General features: G+C 40.4%; 1 protein-coding gene across 2 annotated transcripts in view; it reads left to right on the plus strand.

The window, feature by feature from the left end:
* The first annotated feature begins 2,347 nt into the window (after window positions 1–2,347).
* The window catches only part of Bphl (biphenyl hydrolase like), a 30,039-nt gene continuing 12,620 nt past the window's right edge, over window positions 2,348–19,766 (plus strand). Inside the window, exons 1-4 of one of the 2 annotated variants that reach the window (XM_076859134.1) lie at window positions 2,348–2,468; window positions 9,033–9,133; window positions 11,996–12,162; window positions 14,360–14,513. In XM_076859134.1, coding sequence (XP_076715249.1) covers window positions 2,362–2,468; window positions 9,033–9,133; window positions 11,996–12,162; window positions 14,360–14,513 — 529 coding nt within the window. In that variant the 5' untranslated portion in view covers window positions 2,348–2,361. Of the gene's footprint in view, window positions 2,469–7,186; window positions 7,304–9,032; window positions 9,134–11,995; window positions 12,163–14,359; window positions 14,514–19,766 lie in introns of those variants that run through there. The other variant, XM_076859135.1, reaches the window with a different exon arrangement.

The following is a 19,766-nucleotide window of genomic DNA, read 5'->3' on the forward strand; positions in this document are numbered from 1 at the left end:
ATTAAAATCATACTGAGATTCCATCTCACTCCAGTCAGAATGGCAATTATCAAGAATACAAGTAACTGCTGCCTTTCCTATCCTTTACTATCCAGACACTAGTATGGCAATATATAAATCAATGGAAGTGTAAAAAAAAAAAAAAGGAATAGCATTGAGGCCAGCAGAGGTGGAGTAATGAGGGGGAGATTATAGGAAATAAGGTGTTTATGTATGTGTGCACACATGCACTTGTGTGTAGGTATGCTAGGGTGATCAGCTAGGACACGGTGGGCCATAAATTAGGACTCTCAATTGGCTTTTACTCTGAGAAACACAGGGGCCCTTAAAGACTTGGTGCAAAGGAATGACACAATGAGAACCATGTTTTTAACCATATTCCTCGAACTGCCTTACTGGAAACTCTTTGGCCTCAGGCATATGGAACAAGAGCAGGGGCAGAGAAAACAGCTGGGAGATTATTGCTATAGTGCAGTTGAAAGATGATGGTGTTTGGACCTAGGAGGGAGCAGTGCAAGTGAGAAGAACTGGACAGATTCTGGACTTATTCTGAGAATAGCATCAACAGAATAGAATCCTTGATGCAGGATAAGACAGCAAAAGAAAAGTCTAGAGTTACACTAATGTTTCTGGTCTGACCAACTAGAAAAATGGTACTTCCATTAACTGAAATGGTAATGTAATTTACTGTATGAAGAATGTGTCACTGTGCTAAAACATGTTCATGTTAATAAGTTAATAAACACAGAATACTTAATGTCAAAAAAAAAAAAAAGAATACAAGTAACAATGTTGGCAAGGATGTAGAGAAAAAGTTACACTTATACATTGTGGGATTGCAGATTGGTGCAACCACTCTGGAAAGCAGTATGGCAATACCTGAAAATACTTGGAATGGAGCCACCATTTAACCCAATTATCCCACTCCTCCTTTTATCCAAAGGAGTTAAAATCAATGTACTACAGTTTATAACAGCTAGTTTCACAATAGCTAAGCTATGGAACCAACCGAGGTGCCCTTCAACAAATGAATAAAGAAAATGTGGTACATATACACTGGAATATTACTTAACCATAAAAAAGAATGGCTTTATGACATTTACCAGCAAATGAAGGATCTGGAGACTATCATGCTAAGTGAAGTAAGCCAGTCCCCAGAAACCAATGCAGAAACTAAAGGTCGAATGTTTTCTCTGATAGGTGGAAGCTAACCCACAATAAGAGGCAGAGGTGGGAGGGGGGATAGAAGTTAAGTGGATTCGACAATGGGGAATAGAAGGATGGAGGGGGCATAAGCAAATACGGTGGAATGAATCTGACAATTTTTCATGTACCATGCAAACAACACAGTGAATCCCACCACCATGTACATCCATAAGAATGGGACTCTTAACCAAAAATAAAATATATTCCATGCTTGTATAATTATATCAAAATGGATTCTGCTGTCATGTATAAAAAGAACCAGTTTAAAAAACAATAACAACAACAAAAATTTCCTTGTTAAAGCTGAGTAATATTCCATGGCATGGATGCACCACATTTTATCCATTAGTCAGTTGATGAGCACTTGGGTTGCTTCTACTTTTTGGCTCTTGTGAATAATACTGTTATGAACACTGGTGCACAAATATCTGAAGCCCTCGTTGTTTTGATGTATACTCAAAAACAGAATTGCTGGATTATAGGGCCATTCTCTATTTAACCTTTTTTAAGGAACCAAGATCTTCTTGACCTCAGCAGTTGAGCCATTTTGCATTCCCACCAGCAGTGCACAGGAATGTTAATTTCTCAACATCTTGAGCAACACTAACTTCTTCTTTTTTTTAATAGTAACTATCTTAATGGATATAAATGGCTTACAGAAAACAAAACAAAACAAAAAAACATTAGATTCCACCATCCCTCAATGAGAACGTACTCCATCTCACCTTTAGCACCAGCTATGCAGCAGGGATTAACTAATTAATTAATTAACAATTAATCTGTCGGAAGCTCGGCCTGGGTGCCCACCAGGTGAAGGCAGGATGGCCAGTGACCTCACTTCCCCAGGGGCTTTGGTCATCACTATAGCAAACAGGTAGGAGGAGGTGGCATAGACTGGGACATCGTGCCTGTGAGCCAGAGAGAGCCCTTAAGAAAAGATCCAATCTCGCCCACTTCGGACGGGTCTAGGCAAGGACTGTGTGCGGGGTATGGCGGGTTGGCGCAGGACGCGACCGCAAGCTGGGCGAGGCTGGCGTAGAGGGGTGTGGCCCGGCACGCTGGGCTCCTCGGGGGCGTGGCGGACGGGGCGGGGCTAGCAGGGCGGGCATAAGGTCCTGCGCATGCGCGTTGCCAGAGGCGGCGCAATTTAGGAACATGGTGGTGAGGCTGTGCTGCCGAGGCGGGCTGCTACCGCGGCTGGTCTTCTCGCCTCAGAAGCCCAAGATTTACGACCCCACGGCTGGGCGCAAGGCCGCGTACGGGTAATGGCGCCCTCCTGCCGTCGGGGAACCCCCGCGTTGCGCGCCCTGGGGGGCAGCGGGAGGGGCGCGCTGACCCAGGTGCACCCGGCTACAAAGACGGGGGTCGTGGGCGAGGTCTGGCCTCCTTGTGGCCCTTCATTTCCCGAGATCCCGCATCCGGGAGCACTCCGTGAGCGCCTGAACCGTGCCTAGGCCTCACATCTGTGACTCTGGAACTTAGGGGACGAGACTGTCATCTGTGTGCAGACGCAGGGGGCCCAGAGAGGTAAATTTGCTATTAGTCACAACTAACTGGTGAGGAAGCAGATTGTAAGCCCATGCCCCTTATTCTTAGCCGGTTCCTCTTTCTAGACTTTACATCGTGAGGTTGAGAACAGTAATCTCTTGTGCTGCTAGGGTTTTTTTGTTTGTTTTATTTTTTGTCACACTGAGGTATAGCCCCAGCTTTTCATTTTGAGACCGTCTTGCTAAATTGCTTAGGGTCTTGATAGTGGCTGACCTCGAACTTGCGATCCTCCTGCCTCTGCCTCCAAAATCCTTGGGATTACAGGAGTGCCTTCTCCTACTTCTTATATCAGAAATCTGCCTGAATATGTCTGGGGCCTATTAGCTGGCATAAAACTGATCAGGCTTAAGTCATGAGTCCCAAGTCTCCTGAGTCTTTAATTTGCATATCTCAAACTGTAATGTGCAAGAGAATCATCTTGGGAACCTATGAATATTCATAGGTTCCTCACTCTTAAGAGATTCTGAAATACATGTGTGGAGAGGTCCAAAAATCTGCATGTTTCTCTTAGTCCTCTTGTCCCCTTTACAGATAAAACAGTAACAACAAAAACCTGGATTAACCTCTGACCTGGTGCCTGGTTCCAAGAGATTCTGCGCAGAAAAATATGGATGGAGTGACCTGAAATTTTCTTTACTGTATTCTTTACATAATATGTCTACACATATACATTTCACACTCATATAGACACACAATGCATGTATGCAGTTAAATGTTGAGGGGTCAATTTCATTAATGACTTGTGGGGAAAAATGAAATGTTTGATTGGTACCTGGCATTTAGAATTTTACTTGATATCATGTGGAAACTATTAATTTCAAAGAAGAAAATAGGAGGGTAAATCTGACCACCTTTTTAAAATTTTCATTGTGTAATTAACTGGTACTTAAGTTTCATATTTAGCTTAGTTTTATTAATTCAGGACTATTTTGATACAGATGGAAAAACGTGAAAGTAGATGTAGCTGTATAAATCAACAGTGAAAATGTACATTGTATCCAGATTCCTGTTTTCAAAAAAGGATTGAGATAATGTTACTGTGATTGTACCAGTATCATAGTCCTGATAGGTTATTTAATGGTTACATAGAGGCCCTGCCAACCTAGTAGCACTTCCTAAATTAACTCTGAAAAACAGGTTTCTCCAGATTTTGTCCTGCAGGTGCATAAATGCAGTTGCAAACTGATGATATGTAATCTGAGAAAATGAGCAGTGGTATTGGTTAACCCTGAAACAAGGCCACAGCCCCATGAAACTGGTAAAAGCACTCCTATTTAAAAAAAAAAAAAAAAAAAAAAAAAACTGCTTCTAACAGCCAGTGTCCAATGTGCAACTCAGTTGTATGCCAAAAACTTGTTTGTAAGTCTATTTGGAACTTTGACTCTTATTTAATAAATTAAGGAAATTTGTTTCTGGATTAAGTTAAAAAAATTTAAAAAGTCTTTTCTCCCTGAAATTGTATGTTATGTACAGTTACAATATTAACAATTTACAGCATCTAACAATCTGCCTGAAGAAAAATATTTTCTGAGTTCAATCTTGGAATAATGCCCTGGTTCCAGATTCCCTCCTTCCCCTGAAGCCTGCCACCACCCTCTCCCTGCATGGCAGTCAGACTGTGTTCTACCCCTGTGCCTGAGCCATGCGGGGGACTCTGTTCAGCCATGAGGTTAGAGAGAAAGCTTGGCCTCTGGAGTTCAGATAGCTCTCTTACGACCACTTCCTGTCTGTGTTAATGTAGCCAAGTTACTTAACCTCTCTGAGCCTCCTGCCTTGCACAGTTTGTGAGGATTTGAAACAATGGATGTAAAAGGTCTAGGACATAATAGATATAGGTATTTAGTAGGTACAATTAGTAATGATACAGATAATATAAAAGAAGTAAAAATAAGTAATCGAAATTCACTTGAATTCAAGCCCTGGGGGAGTGTATTACTTCATTGTAGTTAATGGTTACTTTATATAAAATAGCTGAATATAAATGATTAGGACTTTTGAAATGAGGTTGTTATCTTACTAAGTGGCCTCCATTTTTATTTCTAAAGCAAAGTGCTGAGGCTCTGGGTCAGACTTTCTGCTGCTCATCTTGGTTTGGCAGAGCACCACAGTGTAGGCAAATTACTTTGTTCTCTAATCCTCAGATTCCTCCATGGTAAGATTAGGTTCAACATAATATTATCCCTCCAATAACTCATTACATTGTTCTCAATCTTAGTTGCCTATTGGAATCTCCTAAAGAAATTTTAAAATGCCTAGCTTCCACCCCAAAGATTTGAATTGTAGCCTAGTCTATGCATCAGATTTAGAAGTTTGCGAGATGGTTCAAATTGAAGTTTGAGGCCAGGTAGAGTGGCAGATGCCTATAATCCCAGCGGCTCAGGAAGCTGAGGCAGGAGGATCGTGAGTTCAAAGCCAGCCTCAGCAATGGTGAGGCGCTAAGCAACTCATCGAGACCCTTCTCTAAATAAAATACAAAATAGGACTGGGGATGGGACTCAATGGCAGAGTGCCCCTGGGTTCAATCCCTAGTTCCACTGAAGTAGTAGGAGACAGGAAATGCTCTTGTAAAAAGGGGATGATTGGAGCTGAGGTTGTGGCTCAGTCGTAGAGCACTTGCCTACCACGTGTGAGGCACTGGGTTCGATTTTCAGCACACATATAAATAAATAAAATAAAGGTCCATTGACAACTAAAAAATATTTTTTAAAGGAGGTGGGGACAAGTGGGCAGCTATGGAGGTGTTGGTGCAGGGGGTTGAACTTGGTGACTCTCACCTACATCCTAGGGTCTCCTCCCCCAGCTTCTCTTTCATAAGACTCCACACACTGCATGGTAAATGCTGGTGGCCAGCTGTTTACCCATCTGCTAGCCTCCAAACTACATGATAGCATAACTTTAGTGCCCAGCACCAGGTTGGTGTTCAGAAAGTGCATGAATGAATGAATGGTATGGTGGAGTTTAATGTTTCTGAAAGCAGATAACCAGGGCACTGCCACAGAGTTATTGAATGTCTTTCAGGATTGTTATAGGCATGCTTTTAAATCTCCACTGGTGATTCTAAACAACACAACCGTTTCAGAATACCTGGGTTAGAGATGCAATTTAATAAGAGGGAAGAAGAGGTGGAAAAACCAAACTGACAGCCAAAGAGGAAGGGGTTAGTATTTTTTTCTTTATTGTTTATTCAAAGGCCCTAGGCAGGAGGATTGTGAGTTCAAGACCCCTAGGGCCTTGTGCATAAGAGTAGGCAAATGGTCTACCACTAAGCTATACCCCACAGCCTACAATTTTTGTCTCTAAATTTTCTGAAGTTTTCTATTTTTTTCCTCCCTGAGAGTTTTGGGAAATTTGGTATCTTGAATGTGGTTCAAGTAATAAACACACAGCAGGGCCATTGAAGGCCTGGTCTTTATGGCCTGATTTCTTACAACATATACATAACTGTTAATCCAAGGCCTGACTGCAACTCTAAGATAAGCTGGAAGAAAAGTGCTATACTCATTTCAGTTGTATTTCTGTGAAAGTAAACAATAATTGTTGTTGTCTTTTTTTTTTTTTTTTTTAACGGTATTGGGGTGGAACTCAGGAGTGTGCTTTACTACTGAGTACATTCCCAGTCCTTTTGTTTGTTTGTTCATATGTTTTAATTTTGAGACAGGTTTTGCTATATTGCTGAGGATTTCACTAAGTGACTGAGGCTGACCTCAAATGTGTGATCCTCCTGCTTCATCCTCCTCAGTCACTGGAGATTATAGGTATATGCCACCATGCCCAGCAGTAACTGTTATCTTTAAAAGTAAACCTTTTTCTTATGTTTGATATTGATTTGCTTTTGTTCACAAATAGTCCTCATTCCTTTTCCTCCAGCTTAGAGATTCATGAAAGGTTTTTGTCAAACTCCATTAACCCCATGGGATGGGCTGATGTGACAGTACAGGTCCCTCTGGTGCAACAACATATAGGGTGGTTGAAGACAAAGCAGTGTGGCAGTGTCTTTCCCCCAGCCTAGCTGCAGGCCCCCACCATAGAGCTGCCTTCATATTCTTGCTAGCTGAACATGAGCTTGTCCCCACAGATGTCCCTTGCTCCTGGGCCATTGATCAGACTATTTTTGTCTTCCAGAAATGCCCTTCCCACCACATTTTCTTTTCAGAATTTGACCCATCTTTGGAAGTTCATCTCCAAAGCTCCTTTTAGATCCCTCTGCCCAGCCCTGATTATGATCTCTGTCTCCCTTTAAACATTCTTCCCTGACATTGAGTTGCTATTATGCTAAAATCAAGACGGCCTGGTTTTATCTCCCTATTCCTTTTAGGTAACCAAGATACATGGGATGGTAATAATTAGAGAAGTTTGGAATGGGGAATCAAAACATAGATACTACCAAGCGCAGAGGGAAGTTAGTTTTGTTTGTATTTTGCAGCAGAGACTTGGGAGTGATCATGAAAGCTGAGGAAAAGCCTGTGAGTCTGTGCCCTGCAGAGATGCAGAGAGCTTAAGGCAGCAACACCCAGTCCTGAAAACTGATGAGCTTTGCACATGGAGGAGGGTGAGGAAGGGCACTTTCATCGTGTATAATATCCTCACAGTGCAATGTAACTTTCATGAGCATGTTCTTGTCGCTGCAGGAAAGGGAGCTCCTAAAGATTCTAGGGCACAGGAGTAATAAAGGGAATAATGGTATGGTGCACATTATTGCTAATGTGAGCTGCGCGGATGGTAGTCATTTCTGTTCAGGGAGTGGCTTCATTTAATTTAGGCAACACAGGAAATAGCAATAAGGACTTTTATCCCATCCAGGTGCCTCAAAGCTCCTTTTTCCTCAGTCATAACTGCCTCCCTGAGGGTTTGCAGAGTAAATCCTTTGTCTTTATCATCTCTCCTTCTAGACTATGAGCAAATAAATGACCAATAAATGACCATTTACTAAAATGAGTCTTTACTAGTAAAGTACATTTATTTGTTTTTATCCTGAGCCTAAGATACCTAAAGCCATCCTACCAATAAAAATTAATTCCTCAGAGGAATAAGAAGTTAATAATAAGTAAGTTGGCAGAGTACATATTATACTAAAACCACTTCATGGCATGATTGTTGCTCCTCTAATGATATTTCTGAAATGAGCTTATATCAGGACTTCTTATTTCCCATTTCTGTCATAATTTTACAGACAAGTGTGTGTTACAATTAGATACAGCAAAATTCAAATTTTTTTCCTGCATTTTGTTTTTACTTGAAGTTGGCAAATCAGGTGAAACCGAAAGAAGAAACAGGACCTTGTTTTTTTCAAAAGCATATATTTGAGCAGTCATCTTGACCAAGGGCAGTGGTCAGGTGAGGAGTATGTAATAGAAAAAGGAAGATTAGTTGATTCTACTTTATTGACAGTCCACTAGAAGAGGAGTGGCTCCTCCTAGCACCTCTCCTAGTATGCCATCAGGTCCTAAGTCATCTGTCTGGCAAATCGGTGCAGGGGTCTTGTAGGTGCTGTGCTGGTGTATATCCTTGGACAGTTTATTCTGGAGCTTCCAGAAGAGCCTCTGAGAACACCTGTACAGCCTATACATCCTCAGGCAGGACAGATGCTGGTGGTGGCCTTGTCCTGTGCCAATTAGTGTCTATTTAGTTGCTGGATCATGAATGGGACCTATGGAAATGGCTTCTTATTAGTCAACACAGGAATATTTCAGCACCTTAAAAACCAGCAAGTCCATGTCAGTGCAGTTGGGTGTTTCTGATTAGAGCCCTCCTGCTTCTGATCAGATGACACCAGATGCCCTGAGATCACCAGGGCCTTTCCTTGGAACTCCTGGGATCAGTCTTGTCCTCAGGAATGCCACCAATACTGCTGAACATCCTGGTAGCTGCTGTAAAGCTGCTGAGGAGGAGAAAATGGTTCCAAGTTCTGTGTCTCTGGTGCCCCACATCAGCCTGCACACGGGCACCACTGACTTCTAGCTCCTGGACATGTGCCCTAGGCCTGTACATATAGCCACTGAATCCAGCAAACCTTTCAGTGCTCGTGTAGGGTGGGCCCCAGGCTGGGTGCTGCAGTATATTGAAAAATGAATAAGGTTGATTTTGTAGTCTGTTAAAGAAGATACAAACTCATGTCACTGTTTAGGAATGGAAAGTTAAGGCACAAATCAAAATAATCCAAGAAGCTTGAGGGGGGTACTGGAACTGATTCATGCCTGTAAAAGGGCAGTCTTATCATATTAAATTGATAAACATATTGTGTTAATTAATTTTCCTTTGGGGATTTCTCTTTCTTCCAGAACAGTAACCTCTGCCAAAGTGTCTGTGAATGGCGTTCACCTGCATTATCAGCAGACTGGAGAGGGCGAACATGCAGTCCTGCTACTTCCTGGGATGTTGGGTCTGACAATTTTTAATGAAATCCTTTGGCATGCTGTATAATCTCTCTGATAGGGTCATGAAACTAGTTGCCAAATATTGATTAATTTTAGTGCTTTACCAGACTGTTTTAAGGGATATTTGCTAAAATCAAATGCATGATTTAGAAAAGCAGATAACTTTCTATCATGTTTTTTGTATTCCTTTATATACCCAGTTTTTTCCTATATGGTTATACTGTGAAACCAAAGGTGAGAGGTCAAGGAAAGGGTGTGGGAAGGAATAGATGAAGAAATAAGGTGAGTGGGTGATTAGCCATCCCAGTTTCCTGGCATCAAGAAGTTTTCAAGGTTGTAGGACTTATAGTGCTGAAACCAGGACAGATGCTCTCTATTCTGGTTGATAAGTTCAGTTAAAATAAGAAATAAGAGCTGGGGGCTGGGGTTGTGGCTCAAGCCTGGCATGCGTGCGGCCCGGGTTCCATCCTCAGCACCACATACCAACAAAGATGTTGTGTCCGCCAAGAACTAAAAAATAAATATTAAAAAAATTCTTTATTTCTCTGTCTCTCTCTCTAAAAAAAAAAAGAAAAAGAAAAAAGAAAGAAAGAAAGAAAAAGAAATAAGAACTGGGTGTGGTGACGTACACCTATCATCCCGGCAACTTTGGGAGCCTGAGACAGAAGGATCACAATGCCAACCTCAGCAACTTAGCAGGACCCCATCTCAAATTAAAATGGGTAGGGGTATAGCTCAGTGATAAAGTGCTCCTGGGTTAAATCCCCAGTTTCACTCCCCCACACACCAAAAAAAAAGTAAGAAAAAATAAGCTTAAGGTCCTTTTAAATTAGGGGCTGGGGTTGTGGCTCAGCAGTAGCGCTCTCATCTAGCACATGTGAGGCCCTGGGTTCGATCCTCAGCACCACATAAAAATAAATAAATAAAATTTAAAAAATCAAAATTAGATTATCGTATTACCCTCTCTCAATGTGAGGCACAGTAAGCCCTCTGGATCTTAATCTCACTTTACAGAACAGTAGTCTAGATGTAGAAAGTGAGAGAAGATACACAGGGATCCCAGGACATCTAGAATTTAGTTTTATAGGATTTAGTATTGTTGTTTATTCTTGGTTTAGTTAAATAATCCTATGTATACTTCCTTGTGATTTGCTTCTTTCTCCTAAAAATAAATTACTAAAACTTGTCAATTAATTGATGTTTCTATTTGATCAAGCCTCCGCTAATGTGGTACCATGGTAACTAGTGAGGTATCTCTGTCTAGTTAGTATTTAGTATCTTTTTTTTTCTTAAGCTATTGTAATGAAGGAGGACATTTATTCTAATAACCAATGTCAAGCTAAAGTCATCTGTCACAATAACAACTTACCAGGTTAGAATTTCCATTATTTTAGTATTAATAATCATTAACCAGGTACAAAAACATACCAATTTTTGTTTATGTAAAACCATTAACATGCTTCCAAAATTTAAAAATAAAACAGGGAGTTTCCTATCTGTCCCCCTGATCCTGATCCCTTCCCCATGGGCTACTCAGGTATCATGTATTAGTTAAAAATAATAATAATAATAATAATATGTGTGTGTGTGTGTGTGTGTGTGTGGCCGGCCTTGGTTTTCAAATATATACATATTTGCCAGAAAACAAATGTCTCATTATTCCTGAAATTGATCTTTTAGCCTGCTCCCTTTCCCATCTCCCTACCTTCTGCTCCTCCTTCAAAATAGTTTGCACTAGAAGTCCCTCCAGCCAAGGGACATAAGGGAAGCCGAGTGTCAAAGTAGTAGACTTAGGCTGGAAATCACCAATTTGGTTTTGGCCTGGGTTTCCTGAATGATTTCCCTGATCTCGAAGAAGCAGTGCTTTGCCAAGAATGATGGATTTTGATGATTTTAAGTGATCCTGCTCCGTCTAGAAACACTCCATGATGAAGCTAGTTCATCAGGCAAAGTGTTTAATATTTATTGTGGCCTGAAGACTGAGTCCTCAGAAATCAAACTGACTTTACCAGTAAATTGGTGATCTGCCCCTGTACTGAGCTTTTTGTAGCGACCTTCCACTCTGTAGTGGGTATGAGCACACAACACCATGAATGGCTGCATCGAGCTGGGGACTGCCAGTTGAAGCTACCATGGGTTTGAGAACATAGTTCTGGGCTAGGTGTGTAGCTCACTGGTAGAATGATTGCCTGGCATGTGCAAGGCCACGGGTTCAATCCCCAGGACCACCAAAAAAAAAACATAGTTCTACTTGTTAGTATAAACTCTTTTGTATTATTTTGATGCCACTTGATTTATTCCACCACCACCACCACCATTTCAGTGTTTCACTTTAGCATTAATTGTAACTACAAAATAAAATCTTCAGGGCTATTCATAATCAATCATCTTAGTTTTAAAAAAAATCCAGAATTTTAGAATTCTACTTTGACTCAAATCTCAAATTTGTTTACAGAATTTATTGGGATCTTTCTCATTTTTCAAGTCATTTATTTTAAAAAGAAAAAATCTAGAAGTATAACATAGCTATAAGTTTATTTCTGTATAGTTCCATTAATTCTTTAGGAAAAAAGGGGCAGGGGTTGCTGAATACTGGACTAAATGAAGGCCAGCCCCTGTCCTTTTCAGAATGTCCACTAGGGGACGATCGAAGGCAGGTTTGAACTTTACTAAGAAAGGAAGTCTATCTACCTCTGGGTAAATGGATTCAATCCTTGTAAGACTACTTTCTTGATTATGTTCCTGTGGCTTACTTTGAATAGACACTAATTACTTTGTTTTAAAATTGCTATCGCTTCTGTTTTCTCTCTGATGTGTTTCATATAATGAAAGAATTCACCAGGGCATAACCAAGTGGCTATTTTCAGGAAGTGGAGAGACTGATTTTGCACCCCAACTTAAAAGCCTAAATAAGAACCTCTTCACTGTGGTGGCCTGGGATCCTCGAGGATATGGACATTCCAGACCCCCAGATAGAGACTTCCCAGTGGACTTTTTTGAAAGGGATGCAAAAGATGCTGTTGATTTGATGAAGGTAGGTCCGGGAAATGCTCAGGGAAGGGTTGGTGGCTGGGCCTGTCTTCATTTTTTTTGCTCAGTTTTTGTTGTTATTTCTTTCTACAAATGCTGTACCCCATGTGATTGCTACAGAAAGTCCAAATTATTCAAATAGATGTAAAGATGAATGTAGAAATACTCCACAATCAAGCTATTTAGAGACATCACTATTAATACTTTAAGACTTTGTCTTTCTGACCAGTCTTATGATGAATATAAACACACAGTTTTGTATTGATGGCATCATGCTATTCCTGATGTTCTTCTAACATACTATTTTCATTGAACAATTTCCAAAGAAGATACTTCCATGTCAATAAACATGCTTTTGCATCTGTTTTATAATAGGTGCCTGCTGCACTTGTCTCCTCTTACCCATGGTTTCACTTCTATGGTTTCAGTTACTCATGGTCAACTTGGTCAAAAATATTAAGTGGAAAATTCCAGAAATAAGTCATAAGTTGCTTTTTATTCTTTTAAAATTTCAATTTAATTTTTTTTAACTGGTACATAAAAATATAGAAACTGTACATATTGGTTGGGGATATAACTCAGTGGTAAAGTGCTTGCCTAGCATTCTCAAGGCCTTAGATCTGATCCTCAGCACTGGGGGAAAAAATACACACACACACACACATGTGTGTGTACACACATATATGAATATTAATGATGACATGATTTTTATACACTGCATATTTTTTAAATCATGTTTAACATATCTCTTGTCAAACAGTCATCATTTCTTTATGGCGAAAACTTTCAAAATTCTTTCTTCTATTCTTGTTAATGTGTAGTTACCTTACTGTCCTAAGTTTAACTTCAACACCATTCTGAGTAGTATGATGAAATCCTGCACTGTTCTGCTCCATCCCCTCCATCCTGCCTGGGACATGAATCATCCCTTTGTCCAGTATATCCATCCTGTATCCTGTGAGTGTATAGGATAAAATGTAGCATGCTTGGCACTGTTTTCAGGCATCTACCAGTAGTCTGGAAGTGTATGGGAGTGTTCCCCACAGTTAAGAGGGAAAGTAACTGTATTTCACTGTATAGATGCACCGTGTCTTACTTCACCTGTTATATAATGGTAGATAACAATAGGACTTAATTTTTAAGTTGCATTTTTTTAATTATAAACATTAGTACACTGAGCATTCTGTTGTCATGACATTTTGGTTCTTACTTTTTTACTATTTAAAACAAGGTTGTTGCAGACTTAATGGACCCATCTCCTGGCACATGTGTACAAGAATTTCATGCAAATTTAGGAGAAATGTGCTGGGTTGTAGAAGATATAAATATTTATGTTTATGAGTTAGTACCAAATTATTACCTCTAGTAGTTATGCTAATATATAATCCCATCAGCAAATATTTTGGACTAATATTTGTTTTTTTTAACTTTAATATTTTTAGTCATTCTACTTTTAATTCTAGGCAACATCTCTCAAACATAATCTTTGTCAGTTTTCTCTGCCAAACACAGATTCATGCCCTGGTTAATTCACCCAAGGACCTGCAACCTTCTTCTCTCTCAACCCATCTCTCGTGGTCTGTTCCCACAGTTGCAGTCTGTGGCTTCACCAGATGTCCTACTTCATTTCATCCAAGAAACCTCAGGTCCCCTCTATAATCCATATAATTGCTCTCAAATCCTTGTTTAAGGAGTGCACATGCGCACGCATGCACATACGCAATTTGTCATATCCAAATACAGCTGATCTCCATTGATTCTATTCCCTTGACATTTTATCCAACCAGAAGATGTAATTCCCTCATAATTTAAAACAGCTGTACTCAAATCCTATGACAATTATATTTTCACCCAAACTAATTGAAAGAAAACACTGTTACCAAGTAGTAGATTCTAGGATTTCTTTTTTTTTTTTTCCTTTTGGTACTGGGGATTGAACCCAAGGATGCTCTTCCACTGACCTACAACCCCAGCCCTTTTTAGTTTTACTTTTAATACAGGGTCTCACTAAGTTGCTTGCGGTCCTCCTGCCTCAGCATTCTTAGTTGCTGGGATTACAGGCATTTATCCTCGCACCCAGCTAGGATTCATCCTTGATACTCCAGAGCCCCTGTATTGATTCTGATCATTTTTTAATCTCAGGTTCTTTTAGCAGGAAGGAGCAATAACCTCTGCTGTGGTTTTCATTGTATTTCTCACAGACGCTGAAGTTTAAGAAGGTCTCTCTGCTGGGATGGAGTGACGGTGGCATAACTGCACTCTTTGCTGCTGCGAAATATCCATCTTACATCAATAAGATGGTGATTTGGGGAGCTAATGCCTATGTCACTGAAGAGGATGAAAGAATTTATCAGGGTAGGTTCTGTCGACCCCAGGCGATGACTGATCTTTATTTCTGTCCTCATCTCTTATTTTGATGTGTTGATAAGTCATATCATCCACTTCTAGTTCTTGGCTCTAAGGCTGGAAGAATAGTAAGTGCTCAGAAAAGTAGTGTCATTTAACCCATCTGAAAATAGAAAACTTTCTATTTCCAGAAGTGAAACTTCTATGACTCAGGAAAAGTCTAAGGAAAAGCAGTATTTACATTTACTACCACTGGTAGTGAACTTGAAAAAAGGAGGAGGTGTGTGAAGTGTTATTCATAACCTCATTTAAAATAATGTGGGCATAAAAGGGAACATCGAATTCAAATATGAAACTTTCATTTTTATTGTAACAGTTTCTGTGCTATTTGCATTTTTAAGGTAGTCCTTCAAGCTTCTTTTATCGATTTTTAGGGGCACTAGAGCGGGGACATGTGGGTCAAATCTGGCCTGCCGCATGCTTTTTCAAGGCCCAGGCTTCAACTAAGGAGGCTAATGCTGTGTGAGTCATGGAGACCAAGCCGGAGATCCACTCCACCCCTTCCCCATTTCTTTTCCACTCCCAGCATTGCTTCCCAGGGCCTGTCCTGGTGGCCATGGCACAGAGGGGATTGTTGGTAAATACCACACACTCAGACATGAAATAGCTCCACTTCCAGCAAGCTGCCCAAATTGAGATGACCAGGCTCTCAGGAGTAGAGAATGATTCTTCTGGGTCTGAAGGTTATTGGGGAAAAAAGTGAAACTGACTTGGGCTACCTCCACCTGTTAGCCTGACCACCAGGACCCTTCCTTGTAGACTTGTAGCTTTTTGTCCCGAGTATATTTCTTTTGGACCTCAAACGGTTCACCCTATGCAGTTAGGTCTAGATGGATCAGGCATTTTCTATCCTCACATATTGAAGTATCCTCATAATGTCTTTGATTTTACCTCTTGGCCTGCAGAGACTGATATATTTATTCTCTGGCTCTGTACAGAAAAAGTTTACAGACCCCTGCATTAGGCTATCACAGGCCTAGCCTTTTCTGATCTTCTGCAATTCATATGCCTTAGTTAGCTACTCAGTGATAGTGTCCCATTGTACGATCTTAGTTCTTTACAGTCTCTCTTGTTTTATTTCATTTTAGTTGTAGATGGACACAATACCTTTATTTTATTTATTCATTTTATGTGGTGCTGAGGATCAAACCCAGTGCCTCACATATGTAAGGCAAGTACTCTACAACTGAGCCACAACCCCAGCCGCATCCTACAGATTTTAATATGCCATATTTTTATTCGGTTCAGAGTATTTTCTAGTGTCTCTTCACCATAGCTTTTTAGAAGAGTATTTTCTTTTTCTTTTTTTTTTTAACCATACCAGAAGAGTATTTTCTAATTTACAAATATTTGGGGTTTCCCAGATTACCTTTCTGCTATTGGTGTCTAGTTAATTTCATTAGGTTCAAAAAATATACTTTGTATGATTTTTGTTCTTTTATGTTTGCTAAGTTTTACACTCCAGAATATGGTATGCTTTGGTCTAAAGTTGAACTCATTATTTCTTGATCTTTCTTGTGCTCCACCCTTGCTCACTTGTTCTTTCCCATAATCACTGTCAGCTGATGATCTGCCTAAATGTTTAAGCCCAGTCCTAGAGTCATCCCTTGAAAGCTCTGCACCTCTGCCCTCTACATTTTACTGTGACTTCATTCCATTGATACCATGCTCAAAACACTGCTCATGTTATCCCCTCCTCTCTTCCTGACCCTCCATGTTCCTGGATCTGTTCCTTAGTAATTTGCCCTCCACAGGAGGGTGTCCTTTCCAAGGCATTAATCTGACCATTTAATCATCCCACTTAAAATCCTTCAGTAAAGGCCACACTACTTGGCTCACCACCAGTCAGGCCCCACCCAGCTTTGTTGCCTCATTGCCTCCTGTTCCCTGGCCCTTCTTGTGCATTCCTTGCATTGCACAAATTGCCATTCCTAAAACAAGCTCTCTGCTTCTTATCTCTGTGCCCTTGTACCTGTGATGTACCAGCTGCATTGACCCCTTCCCACCACATCCTCCTCGGCAGACATGTCCTCACCCCATGGCCTTGCTTCTGGGGCACCACCTCTGTGAAGGCCTCCCAGAGTCCTTTAGCCTGGTGGTGATTTCCCCCGTGACTCTGTAACACTTTGCACATATTTGTGCAATAGCCCTTCATCCTGGGCGCTGGCACCCTTTTACCCCTTTGCCTCAGTCACTGTAGTGTGTGTTCACCATTGCAGTGGCTCTGACTTCTAGGAGCACAAAATACAACTCCCAACCTCACACCACTTTTACCCTCTAATGTATCTCTGCTTCTCTCCCTGGCCATCTTCTTGGCCACTTCTTCATCCCACCAGTCTCTCGTTGTGACAAGGTGACTTCTGACCCACCAGTTCAACAGACAGAGGGCCTTCCATGAAACCAACCCACTAGACACTGGCTGCCTTTTTCCCTTGATCATTCTGCAGCATTTGAAGATGGGCTCATGATGTATCAATACTGATCACACCCCCCTTCTTGAAGCTGCTTCTTCTTCTTCTTTTTTTTTTTTTTTTTTTGACTTGCAGGGGTTGCCCATGTTGGTCTCAAATTTATAGGTTCAAATGATCTTCCTGCCTCGGCCTCACAGGTAACTGGGATTACATGTAGAAGCCATCACACACAGCCCTCTTCTCACTCTTAGGCTTCCTTGTCTTAACCTAACTCCTAAATCCTAGATAATTCAACTTTTCATTTATTTTCTTACCTGGCTGCCCCACACACATACAACAAAATTGAGCTTATAACCTTTCTTTAGACCTGTTCTTCTTCCTAAGTTTCTTATCTTGCTAAATGATACACACTATAATACAGTAGTCCCCATTATCTGCAGATTTATTTTCTGTGGTTTCAGGTACTCTCGTCAACTATGGTCTAGAAATATTAAATGGAAAATTTCAGAAATAAATACCATAAGTTTTAAATTGCATGCCATTCTGAATAGAATGATGAAATCCCATTCTGTCCTGCTCTGCCCCACTGTCTGGAACATGAATCTTTCCTTTTCCAGTGTATACACACTGTATGCACTACCTGCCCATCAAGTCATTTAGTAACCATCTTGGTTATCACATGTCAAGGATGCAGTGTTTGTGTTCAATAAGGATTTACTTTACTTAATGTGGCTTCGGAGTATGGATAGCAATGCTGGCAATTTTATTACAGTACAGAGTTATTTTTGTTATTTTTTTTATAAGTTGCCATTGTTCTCTTACTATGCCTAATTTATAAATTAAACTTTTTTATGGTAGGGATGTACAAGAAAAGTCATAGTATACAGAGGATTCTGGACTATCTCTGGTTTCAGGCACAGGGGTCTTGCACATATCTCCTGAGGATAAGGGGGAATTATAGCAGCTGTGTCTAAGCTCTCTGCTCTTGAAGGCAGAGACCATATCTCATTCAAGTTTATATTGGCAGTAACCAACACATGCAGACCTGAGATAATGTTTGCAATATTGATTTACCAATTAAGAAGAGTAAACAGTTTCTTTGTTACAGTTCCAGTGCTTTGCACAGATTATATGCTCAAAAAAAGGAAATATATCAGTTTCTTTGGAGAGCCAAATTTGTTCTGTTCTGTTTTGGATCAACAAACAGTTTGATTCAAATGGTTATTTTGGGAACTTAACTATAAAACATAATTACTGTTGAATTTTTGGTGGTAATTATGCTTTGGGACAGAACTGGCTTCCTCCTGAATAAATGTAAAAATACAAAGAATATTTTTGAGTGCATGTTATATGCCAGGCACTGTTGTTGTCACATTTCATGTAGTAACATATTTATTCTTTATTTCACAGTGTTATTACATGGGGGCTGGGGATATGGCTCAAGCAGTAATGTGCTCACCTGGCATACAATTCTTATTTTTCTGATGAGGAAACCTGTAGCACAGAGAAGTTAAGCAACTTGCTTAGTGTCACAGAGCTAGGAAGGACTAACAGCCAGGCAGTCTGTCTTCCAAGCTGTGTCTTAACCACAGTGCTTGATGTGAACATCTGGCTTACTCCAGTTACAGCTGAATTTCCCTGCCTCCTGAGAGTTAGTTACTATTTCCTTTGGGAATCTGAAACTTTGCCCCAGATTTGACATTCCCATAGAGACCTCTCCCTCCAAATGCCTGCTTCTACTAAAGGTAACTCATTAAAAGGATCTCTTGCTATTTTATGATGTTTTAGCAGGAAAAACATCTTTATCTTGAACATTTGCCAGTTTTTTTCTAAAAAGTCTGGCCTTTACATCACAAGGAACTGTTTTTTCTAAATGATTTTTTTTTATTATGTGATATTTGATAGGTATATTCTACCCATGTTACATGTATGAATTATGATACCCAGGAACCTACTGTGGAGCCCAGGATATACCCTTTATCCATGTGCTTCCTCCCAGTTCACCTCCTTCCTCCACCTGAACCCTACAAATCTGCCAATGCCTTTGTGAAAACAGTTTGTCACATGTTTTTTATTAAACAATGCAGTTTGTCTTTGAAGTTTACAAAACTGATTTCATACTGTATATTGTCTTCTATAACTTATTTATTTCATTGCCCTTTGCATTTCTAGGTTTCATGCATTTATAAGTTGCTTACAGCTGGTAGCTACAGTGTGTTACTTGTCACTGTTGTGTTGCATTCAGAGACGCTGTGGGAGGATGTGGCAGGTGTATGAGCTCGTTTTTTTTTTTCCAACATACAGCTGTTGAAGTGAACATTCCCAAACTAACTCCTGAACCTAGGAGTGACAGTATCTCTAGGGCATAAGCCCACAAACAAAATTGCTGAGTGTCTTGTGTAAAGACACCACATTGTAAGTAATGACTTACTACTCTTTTTTTTAAAATTTATCTTTTTGGTTGTAGTTGGACACAATACCTTTATTTTATTTTTATTTTTATGTGGTGCTGAGGATCAAACCCAGGGCCTTGCACATGGTAGGCAAGCGCTCTACCACTGAGCCACAACCCCAGCCTTATGATGACATATTACTCTTAATCTGAAAACACACAAAACAGCATGTGTGAACTGAGAAGCTCTGCATTTGGTCCTCCTTCCCAATGGCTTCGTTTCCACCTTGACAGCTCTGCCTTCAGAGTCACCTCTGCCCTCTTTTCAGGGATTTCTTTTTCTCATGTGGGCAAACTCACATACATTCTTTAAATACATAATTTCCACGAATTACTACA

Source organism: Callospermophilus lateralis, chromosome 6 (genome assembly GCF_048772815.1).
Source record: "Callospermophilus lateralis isolate mCalLat2 chromosome 6, mCalLat2.hap1, whole genome shotgun sequence".
In the NCBI taxonomy this organism is placed as follows: Eukaryota; Metazoa; Chordata; class Mammalia; order Rodentia; family Sciuridae; genus Callospermophilus; species Callospermophilus lateralis.